General features: G+C 31.5%; 2 protein-coding genes across 3 annotated transcripts; one reads left to right on the plus strand and one right to left on the minus strand.

Moving 5' to 3' along the window:
* Positions 1–2,388: 2,388 nt before the first annotated feature.
* Positions 2,389–11,619, plus strand: LOC132559576 (leucine-rich repeat-containing protein 23-like). Of its 2 annotated transcripts, XM_060224207.1 has the most exons (9): positions 2,389–2,578; positions 3,646–3,758; positions 4,136–4,389; positions 5,072–5,202; positions 5,623–5,759; positions 6,432–6,511; positions 7,215–7,369; positions 8,846–8,888; positions 11,336–11,619. In XM_060224207.1, exons 1-8 carry the CDS (start codon positions 2,408–2,410, stop codon positions 8,876–8,878), a joined length of 1,074 nt encoding a protein of 357 aa, XP_060080190.1. In that variant the 5' UTR covers positions 2,389–2,407; the 3' UTR covers positions 8,879–8,888; positions 11,336–11,619. The 2 variants fall into 2 exon arrangements, with proteins under 2 accessions (XP_060080190.1, XP_060080191.1); XM_060224208.1 differs by lacking the exon at positions 8,846–8,888.
* A 1,615-nt stretch (positions 11,620–13,234) lies between these two features.
* Positions 13,235–18,536, minus strand: LOC132559569 (transcription factor HES-2-like). Its single transcript, XM_060224200.1, has 4 exons — positions 18,483–18,536; positions 17,916–18,011; positions 14,074–14,152; positions 13,235–13,803 (listed from the first exon to the last, which is right to left on the minus strand). Exons 1-4 carry the CDS (start codon positions 18,534–18,536, stop codon positions 13,235–13,237), a joined length of 798 nt encoding a protein of 265 aa, XP_060080183.1.
* Positions 18,537–20,885: the final 2,349 nt, after the last annotated feature.

The raw sequence follows: 20,885 nt of genomic DNA on the forward strand, positions 1-20,885 counted from the left end.
AAATAAAGAAAAATTGTACCATTTCTTTCTTTTTCTTTGTCATAATTCTTGTTTAAAAAAAAATTATAATTGGCTTTAATACAAAATACTGGTGAAGCAATGCAATCATACAGATTTATTTTGAGATAGTCAATCAACTTTGCCAAAAAAAGTCCAAGGTTTACATATAAGATCTGCAAATATGATATGGTATCTTATTCACAAGTTTTTGTTATATATGCAAAAGTATTTGTCTACAATTCTCTATTTATATAAATTTCAGTATAATACTTTATTTTGAAACATTTTTAAATACCACAGATTTGAACAATATATCAAAATATAGATCATCATACAGCAGATGTTATCAATAAGACATGATTGCCAAATAAAAAGTCTATGAATACAAGGATTATAAAAAATGTATGTATATACTTCAAAGCCATTCATTCTACACAACCTGCCAAGTTTCTGGCCTGTACAATTATACCACTTCAGAATTTTTGCTTGCTAATTTATATCGCAGGACAATTATTATTGAAGTTGCCAGTGGTAACCAGTCTGTGAACATTTGACAAACTACTTAGATATACACACTAAATCATGCTTGTTGTAGAATCGTTTATCAATTGGGCAACCTTTAAAAATAACCCACTTGAATGGAGAAACGTCCTAATTTCTCAATAAATTGATCAGGATTGGGTCTGCTAGAATATCAGCTTAACAATTCTTTGGAAAAATAAATACACACTATTTTGTTATTGAGCTCAAACATTTGCGACATATATCTAAAATCCTTGTAAACTGCTTATTCAGAACATTATGTATTAAAAGAAATTGTTTGCTTCACGTTGGGTGCTTGCCAAGTCAGTGGGTTATAGATTAATCTTTAAAAGTCCCTGACTGAAAACAATGGCTATCTAGTTCCTATGACAACCCTAGCAGTTGAATATAAAACAAATTTGAACTTGACAAGAGAACATGGCATTGTTACTAACATGTCTAGCTGGGTAGATTATATGTGGGGCGACCACATGACCAGGCATGTATAACTGGTATAATGTGACTTGTTTCTATGGCAACTAAAATATACAACAACCAAAACAGGCCACCATTATCAACAACTAGATAAAACAAATAAAAATTTTGTTCAACAATATTTTTTATGGAGTTCTATGATATAAATGTTACTTCAGGGATTATAAAAAACTGCATTACCAGTCTACTATAAAAAGAACCAGTCAACTTCTCTGAACGGGAATATTTTGCAAATCAGTCGTCTGCTAAGCTTAGACCTATCAATCAAAAATCAATAGTTAGGAAGATATTACTTTCACTTCCAATACTTAATAAATTATGAAATTTAGCATCTAAAGAATATATTTACTTCAACTAAAAAACAGAGAAAAAATACAAGCAATTTTTAACGAAACTGAAACACAACTTGCACAGGCATGATAACAATGCATTACGAGCTAATACCATATATTATCTATCATTAGTGCCGGAGTCACACTTAGTTTGATACAAACGTTGTACTTCATTTACTTTATAAACATTTAAATAATTTAATCTAGTTATGAAACGTCGTATTTTTTATCTATCCAGATATCACTGTTGTTCGGCAAATTTTATCAAATCGAGAACCAGGCCAACACCAACTTGGGCCTATCAGTTCTTGTGTCAATATACACGTTACCTACAAAATATTACGGTTTTCATCGGTTTCTTGTCCAAAACATGAATACATCAACATGATATATAATGAAATATCAATACCGTGAAATAATTTGGCACCGAATCAAATTCCATTCACATCTATATATTTAACGTTAGCTGACCTTTGAGGCGTGAATTTGCGATAATAAACTTTTGGGGTGAAAAGTACGAAATCTGTCCGTAAAACTTTTCGAAGTTTTTAACTGTAATGTGAAATATAAGGAATTAACTACAACAAGAAACAAAAGCAACATGTTGTACACTGTTACTACCTTAATTACAAGAAGGAACATGTTCCATTAATTGTTTAAAAACAATACAAAAAGTAAAATAAAAGTAGGTTAAACATTACCTTCAACCCTCTTCGATCATATGGGATGAATACCGAAACCACACAGATTCTCGTTTTGTGCGAAGTTTTACGAGACTACGCTTCTCATACTAATTTGCTGTTTCCAGAGAAATCACTGTATTTCATATTAATGTTTCCCTTTTGTTTAGGTTAACTATCTATTCGCACTTGAACATAGACTAAATTATGCCCCTAAAACGTAAGAATAACGAGATCGATTGGTAATATCGCAAGCGGTCTCCTTGACAACGGTCCGCCATTTTTGTAATCAACCTTTCAGTGTGTTTACAGTTCTCTCCGCTTTTGAAAGTGTTTTCTCCTTTTGTGATCAATTTTGAAAGGTGACAGCTATATAATATGTCTGACCAGGAAGACGATTTAGGTATAGAGGAGGAGGAGACACAAGAAGAAGGCGGAGGAGAAGAACAGGCGACAGTGGATCAAGAAGAGGCAGAAAACGATGAAGATCTCGGTGACGAAGAAGAGAAAGAACTTGAAGAGGAAGAAGAACAGAAAGAAGAAGAAGAGGTTGGAAAATTAGTATTTTTAGAGAAATCACGATTGCTTCCCTGTTCATTATTTTTCTGTTGAGATAAAATATTAAGTTGTTTGTGACAGATAATTCATGGAATTTCCACTCCAATATCGGCTTGACTTTTCCCCATATTTCAGTGTGTTTGACAAAATTATCAAACACGTCCATATCCTATCGATGGAATGTGATGAAAGCATGTTTGAATCTCTGCAATTTTATAGATAACGTCATATATTTTGCTTCTTAAATACGTGTATTATATATACAACTACGGTGTGTAGTTGCACGTACATATCATTTGATGTGTAGTTTAGAGTTTTTTTCCAGAGATAAATAATTTAAATAGTTAACCACTCCATAGTATTAGATAGAAGAAAAGATGAGGGATGGGGTGCCTTGCTCACTTTTTTTGATAAATTGCTTTAAGATAACATTTCATTTCATAGTGATGCTAAATTTAAACATTTTCATCAGCAATTGCTATTCATGTGACATTCATTTATAATTTGAAGAGTGAAAAATACATCATCAGAAAAATGATATATCTTTGTTGTGGAGTTTTTCTCATTTTGGATACTATTTTGTTACCATGGGAACAGATGTATCAGATTTTTCAGAGCTTGATCCAAAAACTTAAGAGCCCTGTAACAGAATTGTTTATGGAGATAAATAAAAAAAGCATTGTCATCAATAGTACCTTCCAAGTCCCTACATAGGTACAAATGTGACAGAAATCATTATTACTCTACATACCTCACAGGGGAACAAAAGCTGGGTCGAAGGCTTTTGCTTAACAGTCTTATTCTAAAAAAAATGAGGTCTCTCTACCTGAAGAGTATGTTGTAGCTAGTCAATCAGTTTACCACAGTTAAAATCAAAACAGCTAACATAAATGTTTAAAATGTTTTAAATGTAGAGGTTTCCTGTTCAATACCTCAGTGGAAAGAATGTTGATAGATTTAAGATATATCCTGGTGATTTTTTTCCTGCAGACATCTTCAAGTGTATTTTAAAAAAATGATATCCATTAATCATTTGAAAACTCTTTTTTTTTTTCTAGAAAGTTCCAGAGAACCCATTGTCAGAGGAAGCTGTGGCAGAGAGTCTTTCACTACTGTGCAAAACAGGGGATGGGTTATCACATGCCTATGTTCGTCTGGATGTACATGAAAAGTGAGACTTAAGATATGACATTTATTAGTTTCTGATATCTCAATCTGAATTATTCTGATGTTTCATCCAAATTTTTATATTGGTATTGTAGTCAACTCCAAACTAATAATTATAGGATAGTTGACAGAACATCAGAATAACATCAGACTACTGGCACCTATGTTTTCCTTCAAATTTGAAGAAAACAAAGAAAAGATATAGAAAAAAATTAGAAGCAAAACAAACACACTTCATGATGAGCATCAATAATTTTTTCATGGTCTAGCTATTTTCAACTTTATTTTGAGACTAAAGGGAGATAACTTGACTAAAACGTGTTAAATAGATGACCAGCAAATAGAATATTACATTCAACAAATATTTTTATTATTTTTCAGAGAACTAACAAATGTTTCTATACTGAAGTCATTTATTCACCTTCGTTACGTGGATGTGAGCAAAAACAATTTGAAGGACATTTCATGTCTGAGTGCACTGACACATATGTTGACATTGAAAGCAGACTACAATATGATAACAAGTGTCAAATTGGAAGAAATGCCATTTTTACAAGTTGCTAGTTTTAATTTCAACAAAATCAACTCTTTAGAGGGAGTGAGTCACCCAATGCTTGAGCACTTGAGTCTCAACAGTAAGTATTTCAGCTTGAGTTTCTATGATACTGTGTCAATTAATTTTCTAAATATGAGAGAATGCATAATTGATAATTATACTCTATGTTGAGAATTTTTATTCCCACACCTATGTTCTAATGCAGTGTGGTACAATCTTTGCTTTGTCTGTCCATTCATCCTTGCTGATGTCTATCTGTCTGCTGTCCAAAAAGAGCTTGTTTTCCAGATGAAATAGTTCTGGAAGTGATTCTAAAAGATTTTCTTTATGCATTGAATTATTTGATGTTTATTTTCTGTATAACTGCATTTATTGTTCATTTGAGTCTTTGTTTATCGATCAGATCAGCCTCAACATTTTAAAAGAAATTCCTTAAATATGGATGTAGAAATATCACCTTCTGATATACAAATATCAATTTTGCAGGTCGTAAAAAGATTTAATTGTGAAAAAAATATGTTCTGTTTTCAAAAACCTTTTTTGTTCAGGGTATCACATTAATTTTCCAACACATATTATAAAAGAAAAAAATATGTAATGTTCACATTTATTTTCATTGCAATGTTCTATAACATTGTAGTTTCACAGGAATTTTCTAAAGCTGTCTTAATTCAAGTACAATGTACTTAAGATTGATCCATTAATTCAAATTAATTTGAAGTTCGTTATTTTTATTTCTTGTTTTTTTTTTTTTTTTGTAGATAATGAAATCACAGAAATATCAGGGCTGGACGAAGCTAAACTGGCACGTCTCCACACACTGGAAGTACGAGGCAACAAACTGAAAACGACAGGCGGTGTTCACCTTCCAAATCTAAAGAATTTATTTATGGTAAGTGTATATAAAAGAGGTGTAAAGTTATTTCTTCAATAGACAGTATCACCAATAACTTATATCTGAAAATATGTATAGAATTCAATGAACTCAGAACCTCCTGAAAACTTTCATTCATCAAATACTGCCTGCTTGAATTAATGAGGCCCGCGGCTCAGAACTTTTTGAAAACTTTTTTTTTACATCAAACACTGCCTGCTTAGTCTATAATTGAATAAATCAGGCCCGGAGCTCATAGTCTATTAGAAATCTTTTTTACATCAATCACTACCTGCTTTAGATTAAAATTGATGAAATGAAACAAGGAGCCAGGGATGATTTACGACATCATCAACTGAATGAAGTTGGAACCCAGAATCGTGATATAAGATGAAGATATATGATGTTGTATGATATATACTGTTCATCCTTTTTTAGGCTGCCAACACGATAGATAAGATCGAGGACATGGAGTCACTCCGAAGCCTCACTACATTCCACCTTAGGGACAACCAACTGGAAAACTTAGACGGCTTCACAGACCAGCTCCATCTCCTCCAGTACATCAACCTTAGGTATAATATCATATTTAGTACAATTTAGAAAAATAGAAATCTATAATTTTGTAAGAAATAAAATTCCTGCATTCAGTTTCCTTTGTCAAATTTTCCTTCAGCAATAAAATAACTTCATATAATGTCATTTTTTGTACATGTCCATATCTGGCACAATCATCATATGAATTTGAAACTAAATGGTCTGCTTTGCTTGTTTTTGAGTTTTTGATTGTGTCAGTTGAGGACCTATATATAACTATGCTTATGAACCAATCTACCTTCCCCCCCACTTTTACTCAAAACCTTGATATAACCCATTGTAAATTTATATGTTGTAATATTTTAGCTTATTTAAATCTGAAAAATAGGCTTAATTTTGAGTGAATTCACTGTTAATTTGTTAAGCCATTTAGGTTTTAAAAAATTAGTTACTGTTAGGTCATTAATTTTCATGGGAGTTTTATTTTCATTTTATTTTGTGTGACATCTTAATCAAAGAATTCATGTCTTTAAATTGATAAACAGATACAAGTTGACATGAATCGTAGTTAAAATGGATTCTGTGAGTAAGATTTAACCAGGAAATAATAAGCCATTAAAAACATATTTTATCAGAAAACCTTGAAGTTTAAACCTAAAGAAAATAGGATTTTGCAATAATGTTTCATTTTCACTTCTTATTTTCTTCAGGGGAAACAATATAACATCAGTGAAGGAACAGGTTCCAAAGATGGCTTGTCTGCCAATGCTGAGGGCTTTGGTGTTGTTTGGTAAGCTGTCAATTTGGTATCAATGACAAAGATTGATTCCAAAAATAAAAGTAGTAGTCTTTGGGCGTAGTCCGTAATCTGTTGGTCAGTTGTCATTTACAAATAAACACTTTCTAACTTCTTAAGATTAATCATGCAAATGTTCTTGACCCTGTGCAATCTAGAAATTTTTGTTGTCGCTTAGAACTTTTCAACCCATTCCAGAAAAGGGGGATTGAGATTGACTTACTCATTAAGGAGAATATATCAGGCCTCAGTTGCTAAAAACTTGTTAAAATTTACAAGGGTTAGAAAAAGTTTTTAATTGTTGTCACAATAAAAAAGACTTTCGAATAAAAATTAACATTTATCAATCTGACCTGTCATATCTACAACTGTGAAATGATCCTAATTTTATTTAATTTATGAAGTATAGTTGAAATTTTTTCATGTCACCACTGGTCAATTCTTACCGAGATTTGAGCAACTGGGGCTTGATGGAAATCAATATCAGACAGAATTTCATGTTCACCTTTCAGTCCAGATAATGAGAAAGATTGACTTTGAGAAATGCTGCAGTTCTATACTGATTTGAAATTGGACTATCACAAGAACAGAATGAAAATAACTGATTTTCAGTTATTTTGCTTTAAAAAGGTCCACTCCTTACTCTTTTTAGTTAAATGTAAATAAAACTATTATCTATGTAATTTTTTGACAACAGAAAACCCAGCTCATGAGGAGGATGAATACAGACTGGAGGTTCTGATTGCTCTCAGGAAACTGGAACGACTGGACAAAGATGAATATTCTGAGGAGGAGAGAAACGAAGCAGAGGAGATTTACGAACAACGCCTTAAGGAAGATGCAGAACGAGAGGTAGGGATTTGTGATGATATGATATACCAGGCACATAAAGACACTCACCATAATTACACAGAATTTATACACTCAGAAAAAATTAATTTTCAGCCATCATCATGTGCTGGATTTTGGTTTTTACTTGAAAAGATAAACATCCCACCACCCCCATGTCTTTTATTATTTTTTTTTTTTTTTTTTTTTGTAGTGCCACTTTTATTCTGACATCTTGTTAAACAATCATCAGTTTTTATTCAGATTTTCTTTTTTGTAAAATTTACTTTGAAATCCATAGAAAGAAAAAATGTTTTTTCGACATTGAAACAACATGACTTACAAATGTCACATTGTCTTTTTTTATAATGTCATTTTAAAAAAATATTGTAAGTAGTTAGGTAATGTTGAGTAAGATAAAATTACAGGACGAAACTAGATCTTATTGAAAAATGTCCTCTGGCTGTCTTATATTCTTGTAGACAATACAAGAAAAAAATCAAATCACTCCAAACATTGTCTTCAAAGTTTCAAGAAGTTTCTCAATGTTTAGTGTGGAGTATTAAGGATCGAAAATCCTTGAATTGGTGAATGTGATCTGGGATTAATATTATGTGGAATGCCTTATATGGAAAATATTGAGATTAATTTCAAAGTGTAACAAACATGTACCAATGTCTGAAAGTTAATACATTAATTAGGAATTAATCAATGGATTAAAATGGTATTTTTTGGTAACCTTGGAATTGGAACAATACTGTGGAGGGTGGAACTCACAAAGTACACACTATATTGTCCTGTGTTTGGTCACAGCATTGTTAAATTAATACAAATGTTTAATGTTCAAATGTTACTGTATTGTATATGACAGTGTGGTCAAAGCCCTTAATCTGTGTGAGATGGTAATTTAATATTATTAAAGAGACAAATTCTAGTAGTTAAATTAGTAGTGCCTAATTTCATTTCTGCAGTTTAAAGTCATGAATCCAATTACATGGATGGCAGTCTATTATCATTTTCTCTATCAATATATGAGACATGCAGAATATCATTATCAAACATAAATATATACCGGTATGTATTTATTAAGCATCATGAAGATTCATCAATGAAAGCACTACTGCTTATTTCAACATGTTGTTTGAAGTTTGGTGCCGTAAATCATGAGTTCGATGCCTTAATAAGGCATGAGCCAAAAAAAGTCTTCCTTCATTAATTGTGCTACAATGTCCAAAACATACATATATATATATATCTCGGATATATTTGATTTTTTTTTTGTTATGAAAACGATAACAGTACATTTTTTGTAATTTACATATAAGTCAATCTTGGTGGTTTTTTTTTGTGATATTTTTTCTGTCAGATATCTGCCAAAGGTTGTTTAAGAATTTGTCTCTTTAATCCCAAATCTTTATCGACCGTTGTAATGAATGCACAGGATAAAATACGTTTACCCTTTCACCTTTCACCACATGCCATGTGACCTTTGATTGACAGGCAAATGGAGAGGAACAGCAAAATGAGGATTGATGAGAACTGAGTATGTTGCTATGGCGATGAAAAAAACTTTAACCATAACCATAGGACCAAGCTATTGAAGCTGTAGACTTAGTGCTAATTGTGTCCTCTTCTTTATTAACCAATCAAATTGTTCGATTTTCTTCTCTTCCATTGAATGCGTTGTTGAACATGCTACCAATAAATAGTTACACCCACTCCTCCTCTGCCCACGTAAACTTTTTTGATGTATAAACTAAGTCGTTAATCAATCACATTAAAATACATAATACAACATTTATTACATTTATTATAATGATCATGATTTTTCTCAAGAAATTTATGGAAACTTCATAAATTAAATGGCCTATCTGTAAAATAATTCTTCCCCTTCCAACAAATCCAATTGTTTTGACTAAAACAGTCAACTATCCTGCTTTAGATGTATCTTAAAACATACATTTGATAATTGCATGCTTGATAATCAATGCCTCATGATTTAAAAACTTGTAGAATCTATGGACGAGTATTTTAACGAAAAAAGAACTTGTTTGCCCTGAGCTGGTGATGGTTGTTGTCTAATACATTGTGTGTGTACCTGTTTGGTCCTGTGTGGTGTGTTATTCCCCGCTACACCTCAAACAATTGTAACATGGAACATTATCACTAACTCATAACAGTCTTTATACTTAATATGCTGATGGCTACTTAATGTGATATTTATGTACATGTGTAAAACTAGAATAAAATAATGGATAATAATACAATTGAATAATTATACACAATTTAAATATTTTTATTTTTTTGTTTCAGTTACTGTGACTTCTGTTCATCGTACATGTCCGCATATTAATTTAATGAGATGTCTTTTTTATGCTACTTTCAATTGCATTGAAAAATTTTTTGTTACTAGTCAATATAATAGGTATTTAAACTTTTTCTTTCTTTTACCTCAAAAGTAAATTTCTAGCAAATTGTTACAATAAAGAAAAAAAGGCAAGGGTAAAAAACACTCCGAAGACTAGAAATTGAAATACTAGTTTATAGTTTGGATGAAATATGATTAAAGGGAGATAATCCTTTAAAGATGGACAGTCTGTAAAATGCCCAGTTTTCATAGATTGATTGTGCACATGCAACAACCTTATCGTATTCTTTTCAGATTTAAGGTTTCTAGTTTCATTGAGATCCAGTGGTTATGAAGGTTTACAAAATACTCAAAGGACACGAAAACTGTCCCATTTTTGTTAACCGGACAATGTCTTAGTAAACTTGTACAATTTGTTTCAGACAAAACCAATTAGTACATTACCTATTGTCTCAACAGACTGGTAAGATGGAGCACTGAATCAAATTTTTTTTTCTTTTTTAAATTCTCTCCCTTTCAATGGTAGTGTCTCCTCGTACTAGGATCTTTGTTTTTTATGATCCCCTTCCCAAAACCAATGAAACCTTTTATATTTTTATATAATTGTACTTATTGTTTAGTGCTGTTGACTGTCAAGCACTCCTTCACTCAATATCTCAATTTCAATTATCAGGCCAACATATTGTTCTAAGTAATTCTACAGTGCCCCATTTCATCATTGCTTTTTTTGTTTCAGGACTTTGCTAAATTGAATTTGTGGTGTGATATTCTATTTGTGCTCTGGAAAAATCCTGGATTATAATTTCATTCCATGCAGTGTTTCCCCATATATAAAAATTATTTTGCTTCGTTAATTTTTTTTCTTTTAACATACTTCATCTTAAAACCAGTTTGAAATTTTGATTTAGTTATCAGAAATGATCTATCAAAAGTCAAAGATAATTTTTTTCATAATCATCTACAGTGGTATAATTATAATCTACAACTGGCTGATGTTTAATTCTCAGTACTTGCTCAATTGTTATCTAATTATATTTTTAGCAAATTCAGAAGACTCTCTATGACCAGCATTTTAAGACAAAAAATCAAGCATTACCTATTTGGGAAATTGTTATATTGCTTGAATTCCCTCTTGTGGCCATTTTTTTTTTAAGAAAACAATTTATTCTCAATTTTCTTTCACTTCATTTCAGAAAAAAATAAAAATAATCTTGTTTATTTGACCATATATGGAACAACAAAATTAGGAATTCTAGTATTGATCAAGAAAGTAACATACTTTTACCAATATTTAAGTTATGAAAGTGTGTAGACCTTTTAAGATAATTTATTATAAATTTGAAATAAAAAATATATACTTTTATCAATGTTTAAGTTACAAAAGTGTGTTGACCTTTGAAGATATTATATTATTAACTAATCTTCGACCATTAAGTACTTACAGTGTATATAATTTAGTTTTTATCATGAAAAAGTCAATGCAATGTTATGCTTGGAAAAGGAACTAATATCAGTTCTAGGCTTGTTTCTCCACACCATATGTAATATATGTATGTGTTATATTGATGAACATTGAAGAAGAAATTCTTTAAACTAATGATGTCCTATTTTTGTTGTTTCAGAACGAAGACAATTCAGATGATGATGATTGAATCTGAACCCAAATATGTGGATCTAGGATGTTACATGTATGAGGACTGAGCTCAATGTCTGCAATGTGGTGAAACATTGGAAATGTCAAAATCACTTCATTGGAAGTATTAAATTAAAAAACAAACTATCTGTGATATATATGAAACAAATATATGAACAAAATTTTCAAAAGCTGTCTTCAGTTGTATAACATGCTATAGTGAAATAGCAAATGTCATTTTAAAACTTGAAAAAGACTAACAAATTTATCATATTTTCCGACCAAATGTCTTTTGTAAATATTATTGCAATTATTTATGTAAATATACATTTCATTTTTATTTCTCTTCCTCTTTGTTGTTGTTTTTTTCATGAATTTGTTAAATATGGCAAGATGCCAAGATGATAAAGAACAAGATTAACATCTCTGTTCCATAATCTTAATACATATACCTGTATATTACAATTCATATATATTTATATATATAAACAAAGTATTGTTTATCAGAATGAGATCAAAACATCAATTCAATTTGAATTATTTTTATTAATTTTTAATAAAAAATAAACTCTACAGCACAGGAAATGTACAATACATGTATTGTGTTATGTATCAACAAAAAATGGCCCAGATATCTGTAGTACATGGAGTGTGAAATATTCACAATCTGATACCTAATTAGCATAAAATCAATTGTATCTGTTGGCATTGAAATTGACGGAATATTTCCAATATTTCTATACATGTTGTTTTATTTCTTCTATGCATTTTTAATCTATCATACTGGGTCTGAAGTTTCAGCAGAACCTCTTGTATTGATGAGTTTATTTAAAAACAATTTATAAAACCATTATTTTATATGCATGAAAGGATTTTTTTCTTAAAAAGTGATTGGAAATTTTGAAAAAAACATTTCGGATGAAAACATTTACAAGGAGTAAGCTTTAAAAATAATGTGTGATTTTTTTTTTTCCACTTTGAAAAAGCATACTCTTTTAGTTAACACTCTCACCATACATACAGTTATACAAAGCACACTACATGTACATTTGGCAATGTACAGGAACATTAAACATCACATTTATTTATATACTATAAAACACATAACAAATATTAATAAATTATCTTATAATTTAAATAAATTCATGGAAAATGTTTCAGTTTTAATTCTTGCGGGAATTTAAATGAACCAGATTAAATTAAAAATCTTGTAGTCTTCTTTTCATTTCAAATCAGTATTGTATAATGAACTTCTGTTGCATATTAAAATTCATAACTGAAGGTTTTATCTAATTTTCTAGAACATTTGATGTGATCACTAAGATTGAATTAAATTTGAGTAAAGCTGACTTGCACCGAGAAGTGTTTAGGAGATCCCTGCCTCACAACGCAGAACCCAACAAATAAGTTATCATATATATTCAGCAGTAAGTCATCATTCTAATAATATTCCCAACTTGTGTATTTTAACATTAGAAAAATTTCAAACAACTACTAATACTGTTGTCCTGGAACGTAAACCTATCACACAACATTTTACGAGAGGTAATGTACATCATGAATTCACTGAGGGATTTTATGAGAGATAATATACAACACAGACTTACTGAGGGATATATATGATATTTGTATAAAATAATTTCCACACAAATTGATTTCTTTTGGGATTTGAATTGGAAAGAAGACATAGAAGCACATTATTTATCTCATTCAAGCCACAGTCCAAGGGAGATAATCTGTATGTTGGGCACCTAATCAAAGCACAATACATTGCAATCTCACCTAAATGTTCTATATTCCAGTGTCAGCTACTCCAGTAGTAATAATTTACCAAGGTCTGTGGATAATCTCATAATATTAAAGAAATATTTGGTAGCTATGATGATAATCACCACGGTCTCCACATGGATGAGCTGGAACTGTCACTGGTCATAGATACACTGTCCTGGGAAGTGATTCTAGAAATCTCGGACACTCCTGCTGTACTCAGGTCTGGACTGACAGAATTGGCATCTGGACTAGAGTGATTCCATTCGGAATATCCTCTGAACCATTCCATGCTGGACATGTTGAATCCATTTGGAGTGCACATTGGTAGGGAGGAGGCAGGGTCGATGGAAGACTGGTCAAGGGTTGGACTGGAAACAGCTGAGGTCTGACCAGGTGACCACTGATGACCAGAGACAGATCTGTGAAGGTCAGTTGTGTACATGGAATGACCAGGTGTGCTGTAGCTGGACATGACTGGACAGGTATATTCACTGACAAGGTTGGCTGGGGACTGGTCTACACTGTAGGCTGGCGCCTGATGGGATGAAACATTCTGGAACCTGGACAGGTGACAGAACAACCTCATCTTAACATCACTACTAACAGTTACATCCTGGTTGAGAAGTCGGAAAACCTCCTCTTGACAGCGAGTAAACCCTGTTGTGTAGTCCAATGTCTTGGAAGTTCCTGCAACATAGGAAAGTTATAATTAATAATGTTCAGCATCTTCAGTAAAGCGAGACGAGATGGTAATACTTTTCCACTAGATACAGATAACAGCAGAATATCATAAACAGATAAAAATATCATGACATTGTATCAACCTTGTGGAAGGGAAGCCATTCCATGTTTGAACCCAAAAATAAAACCTGTACTTGTTAAAAGAAACACCACAAATGAATGAAACAAATTTTGAAATGTGCCAAACTGCCACATTAATGAATAATGAATAGTTACCTGAAGTGGTATCATTTTGTAGATACTGCACAGTCATTTCCAGGATGTCGGCTTTCTCCAGTCTGCAGTGTTCATTCTCCTACAATTCCAAAACAAACGTCCATGAAAAACAGGTACTTCATAAAAAATTTTGTCTGTGATATACAGGTAGTAAACATTAAAAAAAAACCCAGTGTTTGTGAAATACTAGTGTTTGATAGTAGAAACCAGCACCTGTGATACATACAGGAAATCAGATATTTTTATAGATTGTCTCTAATATTAAGTTTTTATCATCAAAAACATAATAAGAAATAAATCTGCACATAAAGAATCAGATTTACAGAGAATTGTCTGAAAATCTTGCCTTTGATATTGCAAAATTGATAAAAAAGACAAAGAACTGTCTTTTAAAAAAAAAGTTTTGTCTTTGTAAACAATCTCTCATGATGTAATGGACACTTATCTGATATGTATGAATCATTGATCTCATACTCTAAAAGAAATGTAACAGAATATTTTCATCAATGAACAAGCTGTGACAGAAAGAACCTTTCATCTCAAAATTTAAAAAAAATGTCTCTATGAATCATAATAAAGTACTGTGTAAACATATAATTTCAGAGGATTAAAATGTTGTTAAGGCTACAGGTGGCCTTACACATTTACCTCCCTTTCTAAGTCATACTTAAAATACTATTAAGGCTATATGTGACCTAACACATTTTACTCCTTTTTCTTACAAAAACCAAAGTATTCAAAACTTCTGGTCCAGCTAAATAATGTTAATAAAACAATATCACTAAAAATATTTCAAAGGTGGAACTCTTTAACGTAGAGGTATTTAACACAAAGGCAGGAAATAGCCTTAAATTTATCAAAATTTGTAACTCTTCAATTATAAAGTGCCATTATATTTTTTTAAATCTTTGTACAAATTTTATATTAACGAAACAGCTAAAGCAAACAATACACGTAATTATCTGTTTAATCACCTTAAGTAATTAAACAATGCTCTCTTCACACCTGGATAAAACTTGGTGTAGGTATCAGCTTACAACAATAGCGTTTAAAAACCAACTTTATATACATTATTAAATAATAAAACCTTATCGTTGATATTTGAGATATATGACACAGGTTTTGGTGATGATCTTCTTTGTCTGGTTTTATTGTAAAAGATTTAAAACATTTACACAATATCTTGAAGCCTCCATTTTTTGTCATCAGAGCTATTGTTTTAATAAAAGCAATCAGAGTTAGATACGAGAAATGCCCCAAGTAAACAATGTGTAAAAGATGCCCTTAAATCAGAGAAAAAGACATGTATTTTATAAGTATACTTGAATGAAACAAAGAATATGTAATTATATGCAAATAATATTACACACATACATTTATATAAAGTGTACCTTTCGGAATATCATGATCAGAGAAATTGCAGAGTGATATTTGTCACGCGTCAATATAGGGAAAATGATGAGAGAAGTCTGTACTTATCTTTCAAATCAAAAGTTAAAAATTATAAAATTTGAGAAAAAAAAACACTTCAAAATTATCAATACTTATTATGTATGTAAATAATGTTTCTATAATGTTTCTTCTATAAGTTATCAAATTCTGAATCCTTAATCAACGGTATGAAAGTTATAAAGTACCACAATTTTCTGTACATTAAGCAATGTTTTAAAATCTGATTATCTACAAAATATTTATTCATTTATGGAAACAAATAAAACAATTTAAATTATTCAGACATTTCAAAATTTTAACAGAAATGTGAAGTTTGCATATTAATATTTTCAAGGTTTTGTAGACTAAAAGTAGTAATTTGGTTGTCTTTGATATTAAATCTGTGAAATTGATAACCGGAAATTTATCTAAACCCATCCATCTTTTACATAACTGCTGTGATACTAAATACCTTTCAATATAAGTATGTTGTAATAGTACTTGAACGAGTAATATTCTCCGCTTGACACAAATTACACAAAAAGTGTCACAGCAGAAACTATCTGCAACCATCCCTGTTAATTTCTGAGCATAATTGATTTCTTTATTGGACTAACGACAAATTGATGTGCCTGAAGCTGTTTGTAAAATTGGGTTGTAAACACGGATTTTGACAGATCGACAACATACCGACGCAGCGCTTAGGGGGTCTGGTATTGTAATTACAAGCTCCGCGCGTTTAGTTTCTAGTAGTGTGGTTGACATTCACACCTAACCGGTCGAAATGTATTACAGGTATATTTTATACCAATTAATGATGGTAATTATCCCGTCTGTTTACCTGGCCAGGTACAGCACGGACTTTCAGGTGACTCGGGTGTCGCCACGTGTCACGTTAGTTATAAATGGATTAAAACGCTACCATTGCGATTTAACAGTTAGAATTAAGAAAGAAAAAAAAGGGCCGTTTTTGGTTACCCAAAGCTAATACAATACTTTTTGTCAATATTGATCATTTTAGATGGAAAGATATGCTCCTTATTTCTCAGGCACAATTATTCTGGATAAATATTATGCATCGCCGTACAAATATATCAATGAGGACAGTTTGAGTTCATAATGAAAATTATGTTCAATATATGCTTTTTCTAATTTTTACCGTAAATGTTTGTGCTTAGAAACATTCAATTATTTTTCAAAGAACTGTCAGTATGTTTTAGAAATCAGGTACGAAATTCGGTGAAATTTTATTAACGGTGCATTATTTAAAAAAAAAAAAAAAAGAATAGAACAATCAATTAAAACATCCAGAAAAATTTAATTGCAATCAACAACTACACATGTTTTTTCTTCATGAAATGCTTGGAGAGAATCTTATCAATACGAAAACTACCTGAAAACTTTGTCTTTAATATTCCAACGGAAATCCATTTATCAAAACGTCAGTCGTCAGTTGAATTATTTCACACCAAATTACAATATATAAAGATACGCATCAAACAAGGTTAATTAATTTTTGCGAAGAAAACGAGCGATGAGCAGAATATGGTTTGTCTATGTACTTTTCTAATTTATTATGTTTTATAGGATCCCAATGGATATGATTGGATAAATAATTACCCTAGGTTTCCAATTACGAATTTTTCTTGAGAAATTCGACATGAAAAGAACATCGATTGACTTAACAGATTACACGTTCTTTGTTTGTTTATAAAGATCTAAATTCTAAAATACAGTTTGATGAAGACATTTCTAAGTATTTTTCTTTCAGATGTGAACATTCAAAATATAGAATATAATAAATTACCAGATGTAGCAGGCTTTCGTTAAGATTAAATCGCAATAGATATTATTGTTTGATAGGCCTCAATTAAACAAAAAACTATATAACATTTAAATTCAAGAGATTAATATATTTGGGAAAAGCAAAGAACGTTGGAGAAGCGGGAAATATATCCACAGATAATCAATGCAGTTTTGCAATTTATTGAAAAGACAATTTTTCTTCAACTATAGAACTTAGAAAGATATAAAATACTAGCCATTATGTGAAAATTGAGATGTAAAAATGTAAAATTTGTTTTCTGAACTCATTCATTTATTTTGAGCACTTCAAGGCATGAAAAATTCAGTTTTTTGATGAATGATGTCTGTTTATTTACGTTGTTTTTCAAAACTTTCATTAAATGACACGCATTTATGTTTTCTCTCTCTCTCTCTCTCTCTCTCTCTCTCTCTCTCTCTCTCTCTCTCTCTCTCTCTCTCTCTCTCTCTCTCTCTCTCTCTCTCTCTCTCTCTCTCTCTCTCTCTCTCTCTCAATATATTCAACAATAATACTTAGCTAAATGGGAACTTCGTAAGGTTTTATTAATCTTGTATCAACAAAATAAGAAAAGAACAACATGACTAACCTGCCTGTCTGTTTTTTGGAGAATGAGGGTTTTAAGTTGACTGAGGAAATTGTTGATCTTCTCCCGACGTTTTCTTTCTGTCAGTGGCTTGTTGGACTGAAATGTTGTAATAAAAACCAATGTTAGTCAGTCCATTGTATAAGAGACTGTAAACGTTATAAGAGAAAATATAATGTTCCTACAATAAATTAGGTCTATTGTTTGCTACGAATGAAAAATCTGTAAATTTCTCAAAGTATCGCGCGACAAAACAATCGTAAAGCACAACCCAAATAAAGCAGGGTAAATTATTCTAATAGCTATCAATTAAGATAGTTTTAATTTTTTCACCAAAGAAAACTTTAGAAATGACGCTAAAACATCTTCTAATTTAAGACCGAAAATAACCAAAATGGTAAAATAAAATGCGAAATGGAATTAAATAAATTTTCGTTTCATGTTTTCAGAGTTTGTATTTTCATTATGAAAAATACTATTTATAATTATAAATTTAACTTTCATAAAACACCATCCGTAGAAATCCTAACTTGGTCGAAATATCCCATGAATACGATAAAAATTAATTACCTGACGTTTTCTAGCTACCAAAGGGGTAGAAGCTCGTTCGATCTCAGGATGCATGATTTTTTTCGGAATCGTATGGAATGTAATATGAGTTTTCTTATGGTATATCAAAACCAAAGTGTAGACAGAACGAGGAAACGGCTACCTATATGGTACCACGTCACGTGACGGGTACAAATACTCTACTCGCCCCACCCCCCGTGGGTCAGACAATTAGATCACCTACTGTGCAGCACGTGGCGATAGACAGGTAACTACCGTTAATTGTTATATAAACGTCACACGGATGTCGCATCCCAACTACGGGACAGGTGGGCAGCTTACCTGGGGCGCGTGTCTGTGACACGGAACAGGTATTGTACACAAATTGCAATAAAAGCTCACCTGGATACCTCTGTAAAGGTAAGACAGGTAAGACATACTCAATCATCACCCAGATCTACCTGGGGAAACCCTATTATAGCAGCCTGATTGATGGGGTGTGTACCAAACCGAGTATAGTTTGTCTAAAGATTAGTGTTGTCCCTACATACATACCTGTACCTGTGACACGTGTGTAGATAAAGATTATGTCAGGGATATGTATATCTATTACATACACCCACCCCTCTCCCGTACACAGGACGATTTTCACAGGCCTAAGTTTAATATCAATAAGTAAATAACAAAAGGGAAGATTTTTTTTCTAATATGGTTCAAAATTTAATTTAAAAGGTTAAATTTTGTAAAAAAAAAAAAAAAAAAACAGAACGCCGACCGTGGGAATCTAAAAACATCGTATTTCAGACAATTTATTCAAAATTTTGCTATTTTGATACTGTATTCCGTAAAGGGGCAGTTTCTTAACACATATATATATATATTGCATACAGTTACGGACTAAGATATTGATCTATTTTCAGTATGATTCAATTTTAGACTTTTGACGGGGTCGATAATTATTTTATCAACCCTAGAAAAATATCAACCGAGGATGAAGTTTATAAAAATATCTTAAATCATCTCACATGTGCATATATCAACCTTTATGGAACACGGTTTTAGGTTACGTATGCTACTACTTCCATGTGTATGGTTTATAAACTTGTCCTTTGATTTAAATCAATACATTTTTATAAGGCTTTAAAATCAACAATATTGTTCAGCTAAAAGGGTTGGTGATTTTTTAGTCGCAATAATTTGGAATGTCAATATCTATATTTCTATAAACAGATTTATCATTAACATCGTTTCATAGATTTATAGTTGACGGAGAAGTGTAGCTATATCCTTTGGGTTTTAATATCGGTTATTTCAACGCATTTAACTAAATGTGAAAATCGACATTATTCGAAGATTTTTTGACGTATGCAATAATTTTTACATTTATTTGAAAATCGAAAAATTCTAGTACCTCATACTTGAAAAGTCGTGTACAGTTTAGATATGACAGAAAGAAAATCACCCCTTGCATGAGAGGTAAGGATTTGTGATATACTGTTTGGCTCTACTGTATCTATCCCTTAATTAGTAAAAGGTGCTATTCACGTGTGAATTAAAATCTGACATTATTTCTAATATTTTTCGAATGCAACGACCGAGAGAAACTGTCATACAGATTTGTTTTTATCGAGATTCTGTTTTTATTTAAATCCAAATAAGGATGTAATAATTACAGCAAAAATGTGTTTCTACAAGGGCTTAGACATCGATGCGTATTCAGCCATTGAATAAGAAGATGAACCACAGTACGTCCGTGATCATGAGTTGATGAAGCGATTTTTTTTTCATGGAACTTTTCAAACCGCGTGAAATCTCGGGCCTCGAGAATTGAATAGTCGGTCCAAAAGAAATTTCTCAGTTTCTTATTCATCTTTATCTAAACCAGGGGTTTCTGTCATTAAAGTACATATAATGTTCCGTTCATTAATCTCATCAGAGACGTATATATCACATAGCATACGTCTCTGATCTCATACAAATTTGTGTGTGAAAAATAGGAAAATTGGATCTTGTCTGCTGAAAGACTGAATACTATAACGGTATACGCCAAACGCATCAAATAGATATATAATAGTGTAGGAATTATCTCTATTCATTCAAATAGTGACAGGTTTCAGAAAAGACACATTTGATTCTCAATCTTTTGAAATCGCTCAATACTGAAAATCATGAAATTTTTTGTGTTACCTCATTTCCCCGTCTTGTTTATGTTATTTATTTCAACCAGTTTTTGATCCTCCGGAAGTCGCCTCCGAGGTTTCAACAATTTAGGATCTCTAACATCACTGGCGACTCCTAGAAGGACGAACCAGCTACATGATGTAGCTTAATTAATTAATTTAGGCCGTATTTTATTCAGTCTAAATTTGTATTGACAGATGCTATTGACTCGTGTGTGTGTGTTTTTTTTTTTTTTTACACAAT

Source organism: Ylistrum balloti, unplaced genomic scaffold (assembly GCF_031769215.1).
Source record: "Ylistrum balloti isolate Yb309-2 unplaced genomic scaffold, AGI_CSIRO_Ybal_v1 Utg370936, whole genome shotgun sequence".
NCBI lineage: Eukaryota > Metazoa > Mollusca > Bivalvia > Pectinida > Pectinidae > Ylistrum > Ylistrum balloti.

Excerpts from the sequence above, each read along its gene's own strand:
- LOC132559576 (XM_060224207.1), top strand. The coding sequence starts at position 2,408 with ATGTCTGACCAGGAAGACGATTTAGGTATAGAGGAGGAGGAGACACAA. Across the intron at positions 2,579-3,645 it reads AACAGAAAGAAGAAGAAGAG|AAAGTTCCAGAGAACCCATT; the intron begins GTTGGAAAATTA and ends TTTTTTTTCTAG. Across the intron at positions 4,390-5,071 it reads TGAGCACTTGAGTCTCAACA|ATAATGAAATCACAGAAATA; the intron begins GTAAGTATTTCA and ends TTTTTTTTGTAG.
- LOC132559569 (XM_060224200.1), bottom strand. The coding sequence starts at position 18,536 with ATGCATCCTGAGATCGAACGAGCTTCTACCCCTTTGGTAGCTAGAAAA. Across the intron at positions 18,012-18,482 it reads TGGTAGCTAGAAAACGTCAG|TCCAACAAGCCACTGACAGA; the intron begins GTAATTAATTTT and ends ACAACATTTCAG. Across the intron at positions 14,153-17,915 it reads TCCAAAAAACAGACAGGCAG|GAGAATGAACACTGCAGACT; the intron begins GTTAGTCATGTT and ends TTGGAATTGTAG.